The sequence below is a fragment of the Lotus japonicus genome, chromosome 6 (assembly GCF_012489685.1).
Source record: "Lotus japonicus ecotype B-129 chromosome 6, LjGifu_v1.2".
Taxonomy (NCBI): domain Eukaryota; kingdom Viridiplantae; phylum Streptophyta; class Magnoliopsida; order Fabales; family Fabaceae; genus Lotus; species Lotus japonicus.
In genome coordinates, this window is record NC_080046.1 from 43,912,041 (window position 1) to 43,925,579 (window position 13,539).

Here is a 13,539-nt window from a genome sequence, read left to right on the forward strand (position 1 = left end):
AAACTGAGACACTGAGGGCAATGATAGGATGCACAGGTACGGGTGCGGTACCTGGTATGGGTACGGTACTAGATACGGAGTACAACATTTTTAGAAAATTCTAGATACGGGTACGTTATAGGTACGTTAATATATATATTAAAAAAATATATAAATATATATACAGTGAAGAAAAAAAAAAGATATCAAATAATCTATCGTACAGAATATTATTAATTACATATCAAATCTTTCAATATTCATATATCTTACATATAATAATAAATAAACAATTCAAAGGATTGAGGCTTTCTGCCAAACACATGGTAAAGCTTGTAAAAAAAAACCCATGGTTTCAAAGTACCCATGGCGTACCAGTACCCAGTGCATACCCGGTGCGGGTGCGTAGCCAGTTTCAAAGTACCCGTGCGACAATGCAAAGCTCAATAACATGAGTATTCACAAAAACAACCTAACTCAAGAAAAAAGTTCTATCAACCGTCAAGTACATGATGTCATGGGTTCAAAGCATATTTGGATCAGCTAATTTTTTCTCAATTAATTATGTCGCCTAAAAGCTACTCATAAAAGCTTCTCTAAAATTGATTTTGCCTTTGGAATCAATGGTATGAGGACTTCCAAACATGCTATCTATTGGCGTTGCCTTTTCTCAACTTTGTACGGTATCTTGTATAATTAGTAAAAAAAACCAACAATATTTGGTATATTAACTGCATGCTTGAAAAAGCTTACAACAACCTAAGATTAATTTTCTGCAGGAAATTCTAATTTTAATTGGTCCTGCAGAAATTTCTTAAAACTATCCTCTGTGCTTCCTCTATAGGGCAAAACCTTCAATGTAGAACAGAGAACAAAAACTTTAAATGGATATAATTGCTGAAGAATCTCTGGGTCCCTATCATAATCCTGCGAAAGCGAGAATTTAACTAAGGGATCATGAATCCAGAAACAAAAATTATACACAATTGGTTTTCAGTTATTACAACAGCAACAAAATTATACACAGCAACAAAAATATGAGAAGCATGTCTACTTACTTTTTCAGTTATTACAACAATTGGTTTGGAACCAAACTTCCCCTCTAGCTCTCCAAGTCTGGCTCTGATCATATTAATATCCTGGATTAATTGAAAATATGATATTAGCATCTTAGTCAATGCAAATAAATGGCATGAGAAAATTCAAAATAAATCAATATGCAAATAATTAAAGTAAACAGCACACAAAATGATCCTCAGGCAGTTTTCTCACACACGATTATTTATTTAACAGCAGTGTCAAAAGATATGCACGGTTTAAATGGTTACTTGAAATAACATGATATAAACAGTCAATAAACCATCTTTTCCAAATTCAGGAGAGATAAATGTACCTTGGTATGGAACATGTGATGATCACTGAAATCGATTCGATCAACATAAAGTGCTCCCATCTGCAACAAGTTATCTGCACGTTAGAAATACAAAGAGAAGAGAAAACCCGCTTAAAATATATATACTATTAGCTACATAGCATTGCAGACAAGGAGTTGGTGTAGATCATTGAAATGCTTGCAAGGCTGCAAGATACATTTACCCCTGTCTGTCTTTCAATTCAATTCCAAAGACGTTGATACTTTTCGAATATAAGTTCCAACAACATTTATTAAACAGTTATGACAAGTAGCTCAAGCACTAAACTATTTCATTTATCCACTATTTAGTTGTTTTACTTAATAGTAGAATCCTTTCATGTTGAAGAATGGCCTGCAGTCTATTCAATTGCTGTACCCAGAGTTTGTCTATTCAGGCATGACATTCTCTCTGCAACCTTTTCTATCTAAGGTTTAAAATGTTACTTTTTTAGTTGCAAATCTAAGGGCATATGTTTGGGTAAACAACTTAATTAAGCACTTATAGCAATTAGCGCTTATGCATAGGCGCTTATGGAAATAAGCGCTTATGCATCAACGCTTATTCATAAATGCTTCTTCATAAGCTAATCTCGACTTCTTATGAAAATAAACTTAAAACAACTTATAGGCAGGTCAAAAGCTATTTACAAAAGCTCTCTCAAACAGTTGTTTAACACTAATGTTTTGTTCACCAGAATCACCACCCGTCTCCACCTCCGGGTAGAGAGATAAAGAAATAAAAAGAGATATGAAGGGTGATGTGATGGAAAAAGAAGTGTGACATAAGAAGAAAAAGGAGGTGAAATGGAGATGGAAGAGAAGATGAGTGCGAATGTATAAGACACTTCTGCTATAGATAAACTTAAATAACTCTTCCAAACAGGACTTAACTTGAAGTTATTAGTAAACTTTAGGTCATCGTAATGTCTAGGACACCACCCCTTTCTGTCTTTTAATTCAATTGCACAGACGATGATACTTTACTAATATATATTACAGTATTACTACCTATGTTGTTAATCGCATGTGGTCGCTGTGATCCCCACAGTGCGTCACATCGCACCCACCCACTACGACGGTGTGTCCCATCACATCTCACTTCACCATCGCCGCATTTTGCATGCAATCTCGACACAACAGGGTAGGCCACCCGGACTTATGAGAAATGCTCTTGACTTATGGCTACTTTTAGGGGCTTTCAGGAATTTCCACATGAAAAAAAGTCTAAATGTGAAACAGAGATGGCGTGCCTCTGCCTCCACTACATGAGAAAAACAACTTCGTCTCTGCCTCTGCCTCGAGCAAACAACCACTGACCAACCAAGGTTTTTGGTTGGCCGCGATGCTCTGCAATCCGCGATTGACAACTATGAATACTACAATATATATTAAACTGTTATGACAAGCAGCTCCAGAACATAACTATTTCATTTATCCACCGTTTAGTTGCTTCACTTCATAGTAGAATCCTTTCATGTTCAAGAAATTTACAAAAAGCTTTAACATGTTAAAATGAAAATTTCAATTAATATTTTCGATTTAAATTGGTCTCCATGATCATCATAAAATATAAGTTCTATTTAGATATGGAAATATTTTAAAGGAGGAATACCTTCTGAATCCTCTTCACAAAAGATTCTGCAGAACCAATAGCAGAAATGCATAATACTGTAGCTTCATGAAGAGCCGTCAATGGTATTTTGGCATTGATAATTCCCACCTCAAATAAGTATGTGGGATCCATTTTTGTTAAGAAAATGGGAACAGACTTTTTTATTCCTCGGACCATTGACTCAATATCCTGGATAGTATGCTCAGAAACCTGAGAATCTCCAAAGCATGAATTTCAGTACTATGCCATATTTTTATAAATCTGCAAAACTACATGCCACCTAAATGAGCAAATGCAATATAATGAAAGAATAACTTGCCAAGAAACTTTTGGAAATTATTTCCTTGAAAAAGGAAATGCGGATAAAATTCTGACATACCAAGTCTGCATGATGGATTACAACTACATTGGCTCGTCTGAGTGCAGTCAATGGTTCCCTTAAAGGTCCAAGTGGCAGCAGTTGATGGTTACCCCAAAGAGTTAATCCGTTAACCATTACAATATCCAAATCACGCCACAAGCTCCAATGCTACCTTACATATTAATAATACGATTTAGAGCAAATGCTATGTCAAAGAAAAATTATACCAAGTCCAAGCATATAAGTCTCTAGAAGCAAAACAGCAGCTCCAACAAAATAAGAATGAATGTAACTAATGTAGCAGATCTCAATTGGAGCAAAGTTAAGTAGAAAATCACGAAGTAATGGGTAAACAAAGTGAGGGGAAGAGTTGTATTACCTGCATTGCATCATCAAGAACTACAACCCCGATTTTTTCTGAATCAAGAGAACTCTGGACCTTACAATCAAGTTTTTGCTTCTCATACCATGAACCCTTACGAATATCAATGTAGCCATGTTTTTGAATAAGATGACTTGCAACTGCAGCCCGATTCGCACCAACACCAAACTTAGTTGATGTCCCAAGTAAACGCCTCCGAAGCATGTTGACTTCATCCCCGCCACCATAACCCTGCCAAAAGAAGAGATACATGAATCAACCTGGGCAACTTAGTGACTAAAACATGAAATGCGAAGTGAACAGACATTAGCACTTCAGTTCGAATTTGACACGAACGAACGGTGCAATATCTTCAATAACTTTGAGCATATGGAAAACCAAGAAAATCAGTCATAACTTAGGTCATCACCAAAAAGGCCATTGTTTTAACAAGGAAGTAATTAATGACACTTTAGCCATGGTCCCGTCACCACATTTACTCTCCGGATTCACATTTATAGAGTTTGCCCAAACGTTTTCCGGAGTATGTGCATAGCTCATTTCCAAACATACACTTGCTCATCAGCCAATAATCAAAACTAACCCTTATGTACTTATAATAATAATTAACCATAAACTGAATTCACAATTTATCCAAACCAATTACCTATTTGTCAACCTGCATGCTAAATTGCTCATTGAATTAAACAAAAATCCCCCATGAGAAAACAAACACCCAGTTAATAATTTCTCCAGCTGAATTAACCATTTCAGAAAGATGCAATGCTAATTAGAAAGTTGAACTATTAAAAAACAGGGAAAATAAAAAGGAGAGAAAAATAGTTTGTTTACCCTAGAAAGAAGGAGGGGTGAAATTCCGGAACGAGCGAAGCAGAGAGCGATGAATTCGACCATGGGCGTCTTGCCATTGCCTCCCCATGTCAAATTCCCGACGCTAATAACAGGAACTGGCAACCTAAACTCAACAACAACACCGATTCCTCAATGTTAATTTCCATTTTCGTTTTGATTTTCCCAGAAACCAAACAGACAGAAGGAAAATGATAATGAGTTAGTTGGTTGGTTACCGGTGGATTTGGAAGAAGTGGTGGTGGTAGAGGGAGTGGCGAAGTGAGAGGGCGAGTTTGTAGAGAGAAGAGGCGATGGAAAGGAGAGGGAGGAGAGAGCGGTGAAGTGGAGATAGGTTGCGGAGATTCGATTTCTGAGTGTAGGCTATGTCATTCACTGCTTTACTCAGTTTCTCCATCTAACCATTGTTGTTTCGGTTTGTGTCTTCTTCAAGCTAACAAGCGCGAACTATGTGAGAGACTTTTTTTTTTGGTACAATGAGAAAATAGTTGGGCTTAGTGATAAGTGATAAAGGCTTTTTAGCCAACACAATTTTTCCTTGCCATCCACTTTGACTCTTCGGCCCAACTAAACTCGACTAAGCCACCGGTTTAATCAGTAAACTAGCCAAGTCACACTGGTCGCTTATAGAATTGATCCGACGAGAGACTCGGATTGGCCAAGTGATCGAGTCTCGTTCAACCGGTTGAACAAGGCAGTGTTTTAGGGCTTCGCTCCGGACTACCACTGTGTCTGGGCGTAAATGCAAGTGGTGGAGGTCGATGTGAAATACAGGGATTTTTGTAGAGGCTATTCCTACATCAAACTTCTCTGACACCATACATTCGGAGTCCCTAGCAGCTTGACTGTGATGAGGTTCGCAACAGAGAACAAATCACGCATAGATGGAAGGTTCTATGTGTGGGACAAGTGAACTTCAATATTGATGGCGTCGTTAAGGAGGATATGAGGGTTAGTTGTGGAGATGTGCTACGCAACTGTGATTGGGATTGGATTGTAGGCTTCTGCAATAACTTAGGTTCTTTGAATCCTCTCTTAGCCAAGCTTCATGGCATCTTGACAGGTATTCAGATTGTTCTTAAGCAGAGCTACCCTCAAGTTATCATAGAGAGTGACTCTTTAGTAACAATTTGTTTGGTCTCTTCTAAGCAAGATCATGATCATCCGTACACAGACATTCTTCCTTAGATTGATCATGGAGTTGTCTTTCATGCTAATATCACGTTTTTGTTTGCTCATAGGGAGTGCAAGCTGTCGTCAATTGGTTAGCTAGTGAAGCCATGTCTTTTCTGTTTGGGGCACATGTTTTCTCATCTCCATTCGATGGTTGCCATAGTTTTCTTAGGATAGATGTCGGGGAGGACTTGTCTCCTTTGCCCTTTGAGTTTGGTGCTTAGTTTTCTTTCGGAGTGGACTCCGCCATGTAACAAAAAAAAGGTATTCATTTAAGACATGAAAATGCCACATCACTCGGTGATGCCACATGGAAAGTTGGTCTGACCACCATCACCAGCAATAACCAAAATTGAGTGATTTCTCAAAATTTATGAACTAAATCCAAACTTTACCCTGACGATGGATGAAAATCAAACTTCACATATTATACAAGAATCAAAAGTTTAGTTAATTTTTGTTCCTGTGATAGAAACATGAAAGAGAAAAAAGAAATAATGATGTGTACACTTCCTTAAGTCTCTGCTCTCGTTTTGTTGGACATAGATAAAATTACTTTTGTAATAAATGACATTTTTACTTTAAATATATAAATATTTATAAATAAGGTACCATTTTGTCCCGCTTTTAATCTACTTCTCTAATCCTTAAAAGAAGATTTGAGTCAAACACAAACTATGAAAAACTCTTTAAAAAATTAGTAACTTATTTTTATCGAAGAAAAACACAGAAAGAAGCTTTTTATAAAAAAAATATCAAGAGGAACTTTTTTAGAAAAAATAACTTATAACTTATAACTTATTTTCTTATGGAGGTCACAATGTCGTGCTCTTGTTTACGCGGTCTCTTTACCATCACCTTCACTACCACCACCACCTTCACCACCACTATCACCGACACCGCCATCGACACCACCACTATCATCATCATAACCGCCTCCTTTATTGCTAGCATTGCCGTCGCCGCTACCATCACTACGACCATCGCCCTCCACTACCAACATCGTCGCCACTAGGTAACACTCATCTTCACCACCCCCACTAGCTCCATCGTTAGCACGCCCTCCACCGTTTTCCCCGCCACCCACCACCACCATTAGTACCCTTCACAACTTCATAGTTATCACGACCCTCCACCCTCCACCGCCATGCCACCACCACCATCACCACGCTCCACCACTCCAGTCTGCCAACACCACCCTCCACAACTGTCATCAATTTATAAAATTTACTTATTCTCATTTCTGTATCTCTTTTTTCTCTATTCTCACTTACTATTCAATCAACATTTAAAAAAAAAAATTACTATTCAATCAAACAATAGAAGAGAGTGTCTACATAATTCTTTCTCTTATATTACTAATTTTCTATCATACCACAAAATTTATTTTATTTCTTACATACATCTCCTCTTTTCTATCTTTCTTTGCTGAACAAAGAAAGCATAAAAGTAGATGAATTGAAATAAAATAGAGGGAAAAATGAGTGTGAACAAAGTCGAACGTGAGCAAATGAGACGAAGATTAGCATAAAAAACAACGAGAATGACGAAACACCCGGGCAGCACGCAAGCCGTCTCGGGCAACGGGCAGCACAAAACGCCGTTTTACACACTCTCTCCTCTTTTTGCCTCCTACAAAATTAAAGCAATCATTAACTGTTAGGTGCTCACTACCTTACTCACCCGAGCCTCAGCTTCGTGTGTTCGGTGCCCAGGCTCCGAATCCGAACCTGCACCCTCGAAAAACAACAGAAGCAAACCGAAGCAGGAGAGAGAAAACCAAAGCAGTTTTAGAGAGAGAGAAGATGGTTCAGATCGCGAGGAGGAAGAAGGGACGGCCGTCGAAGGCGGATCTGGCCGCCCGTCGCGCCGCTCAGTCACCGGAAACCGCGGAGGAGCAGCATGACATCCGTCGGAGCCTCCGCCGCCGGAACGTCAGGTACAACATCATCGACTACGATGACGATTACGTCGACGAGGAGGACGAGAGGAGGCGCGAGAAGAAGAAGCTCAAGCTAATGGCCAAGCTGAACCAGGGCGAAGATGAAGAAGAAGGAGGGGAGTGGGAGGCGCGTGAGGATCACTCGCCAGAGGAGGAACAACAGAACGGCGGCGAATTCGATGTGGAAGAGAAACATAAAGAAACAGAAGCGGAAGACAGTGTGGTAATGAATTTTGTTGAAGCTGTGTTGGTGTCAGTGTTTTTCCTTTTTTCTCTCTCTAGATTTTTTCTGTCTTTGTCTGAAAGATTAACGAACTAGTCAACTGTCAAAACCATGATGTTGCACAGAATCTGATTTCTCTTTCTATATATTATAAAATTCATAGGACACTGTCTCTGTCTCTATTTTTGTGTCACTATTTATATATATAACTCCAGTATTTTGGTTTGGTTTTGGAGGTTAATAATTGGGGTATTTGTTTCTTATGATGACAGGTAAAGGGTAGAAAAGTGGATTTGAAAGGGCTCCACTCTGTTTCTGTTTCAGGTTTGTGTGATTTTAATGGGAGAATTTGTCATAATTTTGGTTTGGAGGTGTTCTTTTCATTATTTCTAAAATTTGAAAAAGGGAAAAAGTTATGATAGGGTACTAGTGGTTCTGTTCATGCGTCGTCCTTTGTGTATTTCTCTCAGGTCTCAGCAACAACAAGTGTTTTTGTCAATTTTATTTATTTATTTAATTCCTTTACTTTTAGGAGCTCCTGCAAATACTGCATCTGGGATTCCATTGCCTGATCAGAAGACTCTGGAATTGATTCTTGACAAGCTTCAGAAGTATGGGTTCTTGTGTTTTGGTTTTGGTGTTTATGATGATATGAATGATTGCATAGCGGAGGTGTGTGTTTCTGGCACTGTTTTGTGTTTCTGATTGTTGTGGGTCTGAATGATTACAGGAAGGACAGGTATAGCGTATTTGCAGAGCCGGTTGATCCGGAAGAGGTGTGTGGAATTTTCTTAATCTTGCTTTTGGAAGACACCACCTGAGTTGGAAGTTCAAATTCTGTTTTGACCATGCAGCTTCCTGATTATCATGACGTGATTGAGCATCCCATGGACTTCACCACCCTGAGGAAGAAGTTGGCAAATGGATCTTATTCTACATTGGAACAATTTGAGGTGCACAAACTTGTCTTTGCTGTTGATGATTGGTAGAGTTTTATTTTTGTTTGAGATTTTGATAGCTTTGCAATTTGTCACTGGAGTTGGATGTTGGCTGTTGGCTGTGTTCTACTGAGATATTATTTATTTCTAACTTCTAAGTATTTGAACTTGTTGATACTTATATTGCTTGAAGGACTTGAGAGCTGAGACTCAAATTTAGGTGTAACTTACTCTGTCTTTCCGTAAATGGATTCAAACTAGGATGACTGTTTTCAATGATGTATCAATAAAAATGAGGATTGTTAGCAATTGTCGGCCACATATAGTTAGTACTTTGCAATTTGCATGTAAACAAATCATTTTGAATTACTAATTTCTCAATTTATTCAGCATTTTGTCAAGTTTGAGCCAGTCTTTCTGTAGTGTTACTTACAGGTGGTCATTGGATCATTTTGTATTAGTTGGAGGCAACTATAGGCAGTATATGTGGTATATTTTAGCATTTATCTGTCGATGGCTCGATGCATCATCTCATGTTTTTTTGCATCTCATGTTTTTTGTGTCATTAAAATGGAGTCTGTCAGATTTTTTCTAATAAGTGATGAAATGGCACGCTTCACTGTAGTTGTTTATGTGCATTTGAGGGTTTTGATGAGGAAAATCAAGAGCAGCATTATATGAATTGAATTAATGTGATTTAGTATGTTCTATGATTGTGATTTTTACCCTAAAGATACATGTTAGTCCACCTGCTGTTGATGTGTAAGTAAACTACAAAGATCGATATTAACCTAGAAGGTGGAAGACACTTTCTTCATTTCGCATTTGACTGTAAATTGGCGTTGAATTGTGATACTAAAACTCGAACTGCAGTTTAACTTCTAGGATGTAGAACCTTGAACATTTTATCCTCTTGTTGTGATCTTGCTTAAATTTTCTTGAGCATGAGTTCCGTAGACTTTTTTTAAAAGATTTCTGATTGTCATTGACAGCATATTTTTCTATTTGTTGTTTTCTTTGTGTAGCCATCCATATATATACCACTCATAACTCAAAAAGTATAAAATGCATAAATAATGTGTATCGCTTTCCTGTTCTTCTTGTGTGTTATTCTGGTGTTAATGCCTGAAAGGATATGGGATAGAATAGATCTTGGGTTTAAAATATTGATTCCCTAGGAGATCAGACGCAGCAGAGGCAGTGCCACTGCCCCAGTGGGATGCCATATGCCAATCTTATTTCTAGTTAGATTAGATTCACAAAAAATGTGTATTTGAAGATTTCCCTGAGTGTACTAATGTGTCATGGTTTCTTGCATGCTGTTTACTACTCAAAGGTGGACCTTTTCTCTAGAGGAAAAAGAGAGGCTGGGGAAGTAGTTGATTTTTCTTCCATCTTTAACTAGTGTCGGTTTTTTTCATACTGAAAATTATGTTTTTTTCGATTAATTGCTATTATGAGGCATGATTTTCAAGGTGTGTGAGAATGGACTTAGTTCTCTACTAAGAGATCCCTCTATTGCATGAAAATTCTTAATTTTGTTTTCTCTATCATCTAAATCTTTCTTTTTGAAAAAAAAAAGTTGTGCATTAATATTGTGTTCCTGATTGAATAAAACTTGCAAGAGAAATTTTTTGCTGCAATATTACACTGATTTGTGAATGGAATTGTTGAATGCAGAGTGATGTTTATTTAATTAGCTCAAATGCAATGCAATACAATGCACCAGAGACTGTATACTACAAACAGGTATAAAGCTCAATGCTTCCTTGTGTTCCCCAACCATCAAATGTGGGATTACTAACTAACCCGCTTGCTGTGCTTACGTGTTTACCCCTATATTTGTTACAGGCGCGGTCAATACAAGAACTAGCGCAGAAGAAGTTTGAGAAGTTAAGGATTGACTCTGAATGCTCTCAGATTGAGCTGAAGTCGGAGCAAAACATGCGACCTAATTCTCTGGTTAAGAAGCTAGTAAAGAAGCCACTGGGTTGTGCTTCACAGGAACCTGTTGGCTCTGATTTCTCCTCAGGGGCCACTCTTGCGACTATTGGAGATGTGCAGCCAATTTTTCATCCAATGCAACATGTTAGCTATGGGAGGTCTGGCAACTTTGATGGTATCATAGAGGGGAATACTTTCTTCATCGATGCAAATCAAGAGAAAGCTGAGGACGTTTTGTCAGGTATATCAGATATGAGATAAGGGACCTTGCTGTAATCTGCCTCTCCTGTAAGATACAAATCTCAAGGTCTAGTTATTACAGTTTAACTGTACTGCCTTACTGTTTCAGGGAAGGGCCTGCTCTCTAAATTGGGAAGGAAGTCCTTTGTGCTTGATGACAATCGTCGTGCATCTTATAATATGTCTATGCAACCAATTACTAGATCAGATTCAGTATTTATGTCCTTTGAGAGTGGAATGAAGCAGCTGGTTACTGTATGTATCCAAGGAATGAATTTAATTCATGAATGATTGGCTTTCTTATGCTTATATTGCTATAGTAGTTTAATTTGTTGTTTTTGCATTCAGGTTGGGCTTCATGCCGAATATTCTTATGCTAGGAGTTTGGCTCGTTTTAGTGCTTCTCTAGGACCCATTGCTTGGAAAATTGCTTCCCACAGGATTCAACAGGTACTGCCAGCTGGCTCTAAATTTGGTCGTGGCTGGGTTGGAGAGTTTGAACAGCTTCCAACCCCAAATTTTGTGCACCATAATGATAATGATGTTCGAAAAGAAACTAGTTTGGTTGCGAAGTTGCATTCCCCTGCTGAACTTCCGAAGTGTGACAAAAACTGTAAGAGTGTGGAGTCCACCATTGAACATCCTGTTAATGGACAGATGCTTGAGGGAAAACATCCGGCACTTGGTCCTACTAGTGGGCTTGCACCGGGAGGAAATCCTGTTATGTTTGGGTCTGTAGGAGTTAGACCCAATGCTCCTGTAAACCCTCTAAATCAGCAGCAGAATGTCCAATCCAGGAACTTTGGAAAGTTTGAGAATAATAGTTTGGACAAAGTGGAGTCGAATTCTGTACCCTCAATTAACCAGAATAATTCCAGTTTGGTTACAAACTTTGCATGTAACATTCCTACAGCTAATGCTCCTACTGAAGATTCTAAGCCCAAAGAGATGGTGTCAGGGAGCATGAATGCTTTGCCATCTACGCCTTTCAAGCAGCCAGATACTAATGGAGTTGTTGGTGGAGAGTTGCATAATGGAAAAGTCACCAATAGTTTGAATAGACAGGTGACTGGTCCATCATCTGAAACTATATCAAGCCAAACAGGAAGAGCTACTCGTTTTTCTGTTCATGGGCAGGACCAGGGTCTCAGTAACCCAGTCCAGTCGATGAGAATGTTCACTGAAAAGGCTCAAAAGCAGCAGACTTCTAACCATTCAGCAGTTGATACTTCACCAATGACATCATCAACTCCATCTGGACAAAGAGATGACTCGAGCAATGCTTCATCAGAAGCTGCTCGTGGGTGGACGTCTGTAGCGGTGGGAGGGTTCAAACAAGAACCTGACCATTCTAGTTCACCCAAGAATCAGATTTCTGCAGATTCTTTGAAAAACCAAACTAGGGAGTTCCATCAGCATCTTTCACGAAATCGGGGGGAGTTTTCTTCTGGTGGAATGTCTGTCCAGTATGATAAGAACAACTTCCCATTTCAAGCCTTTGTACCTCAACCTATTCAACCAGGTGCTGTTTCTCAGTTTCCAAACCAACAAATGGTTTCCCCTAAATTAGCATCTGCTGACCAAACTAGGTTTCAAATGCAGTCCCCTTGGCGAGGTCTGAGTCCTCAAGGCCAGCAGGCCCAGCAGAAACAAGAAACCCTTCCGCCTGATTTGAATATTGGTTGTCAGTCTCCAGGGTCACCTGGGAAACAATCACAGCAACCGGACCTAGCTTTGCAACTATGAAATGGGATTGCTGTCTTGGTGTGTGGATGTTTCTTCAGGAACTCGAATAGTCACGGAATTCGCAGCTCCTGAAATTGGATGTTGAATTTCAATCCTAAAAGGCTCTTCATTAATATGAAACAGCCAAAAGTCTGCTTGGATTGGGATTTAGCACAATATGTCCTGAGTCAAAATGAGTTTGCAGATGCAGAAGACTTAGGTGAATTTTACACAAAATAACTTACACCCACATACAGTCTTCTCTAGATGAGGGTGACTGACTCAGGAATCGTGTATCTGCGCGTCAATTGATTATGATCACTAGCAAGCAAAAGATATTAATGATGTCTTTACAAATTGATGAAATTCGGTTGCCTTGGATATTTCGCTCATTTGATGACTACATCTGTATCTGAATTGGTGATAGGTGCATTACTTCTTAGTTCTGCCATCATTTTGTACATGAGATTTACATGTTATTAATTAAAAACCATTGTTTGCTTCTTGTTGACTCGAACAAACAATTCCTGGTTAAATGTCTGCCTAGCCTTTCTGAATTAAAAGTCAAGCCATCACGTTTTTAGTGTTTATTGCATTTCTTATGTAAATTGACACATAACATTGATATATCTGTTAACTTGTGATTATAATTTTCACTTTTCAGGAGGATTTGGGGCCGACAACCTATCGGTAAGCCATATCTCATCTCATTCTTTGAAAGAAATTTAGGGCTGTTTGGGGTGATTGTAGATTTTCA

The 13,539-nt window shown here is 38.6% G+C and overlaps 2 protein-coding genes across 3 annotated transcripts; one reads left to right on the forward strand and one right to left on the reverse strand.

The window, feature by feature from the left end:
• Window positions 1-233: 233 nt before the first annotated feature.
• On the reverse strand, window positions 234-5,055 carry LOC130726955 (probable tetraacyldisaccharide 4'-kinase, mitochondrial). Of its 2 annotated transcripts, none has more exons than XM_057578270.1 (8): window positions 4,816-5,052; window positions 4,580-4,703; window positions 3,746-3,979; window positions 3,385-3,534; window positions 3,006-3,215; window positions 1,373-1,432; window positions 1,038-1,118; window positions 234-906 (listed from the first exon to the last, which is right to left on the reverse strand). In XM_057578270.1, the coding sequence occupies exons 1-8, from the start codon at window positions 4,992-4,994 to the stop codon at window positions 745-747; spliced, it is 1,200 nt and encodes a 399-aa protein (XP_057434253.1). In that variant the 5' UTR covers window positions 4,995-5,052; the 3' UTR covers window positions 234-744. The 2 variants fall into 2 exon arrangements, 1 of the variants encoding a protein (XP_057434253.1); XR_009015064.1 differs by lacking the exon at window positions 234-906 and adding an exon at window positions 2,402-2,740 and having other exon boundaries at window positions 1,045-1,118; window positions 4,816-5,055.
• A 2,367-nt stretch (window positions 5,056-7,422) lies between these two features.
• Window positions 7,423-13,285, forward strand: LOC130722041 (uncharacterized). The gene is made up of 9 exons (XM_057572631.1): window positions 7,423-7,935; window positions 8,208-8,259; window positions 8,468-8,546; window positions 8,666-8,711; window positions 8,790-8,888; window positions 10,554-10,622; window positions 10,725-11,058; window positions 11,167-11,312; window positions 11,406-13,285. The coding sequence occupies exons 1-9, from the start codon at window positions 7,576-7,578 to the stop codon at window positions 12,801-12,803; spliced, it is 2,583 nt and encodes an 860-aa protein (XP_057428614.1). The 5' UTR covers window positions 7,423-7,575; the 3' UTR covers window positions 12,804-13,285.
• The last annotated feature ends 254 nt before the right edge of the window (window positions 13,286-13,539 follow it).

Coding starts and splice junctions, on each gene's coding strand:
- LOC130726955 (XM_057578270.1), bottom strand. CDS start 4,994: ATGGAGAAACTGAGTAAAGCAGTGAATGACATAGCCTACACTCAGAAA. Junction 4,704..4,815: donor CACTTCTTCCAAATCCACCG/GTAACCAACCAA, acceptor TGTTGAGTTTAG/GTTGCCAGTTCCTGTTATTA. Junction 907..1,037: donor TTGTTGTAATAACTGAAAAA/GTAAGTAGACAT, acceptor TCGCTTTCGCAG/GATTATGATAGGGACCCAGA.
- LOC130722041 (XM_057572631.1), top strand. CDS start 7,576: ATGGTTCAGATCGCGAGGAGGAAGAAGGGACGGCCGTCGAAGGCGGAT. Junction 7,936..8,207: donor CAGAAGCGGAAGACAGTGTG/GTAATGAATTTT, acceptor TTATGATGACAG/GTAAAGGGTAGAAAAGTGGA. Junction 11,059..11,166: donor AGCTGAGGACGTTTTGTCAG/GTATATCAGATA, acceptor TTACTGTTTCAG/GGAAGGGCCTGCTCTCTAAA.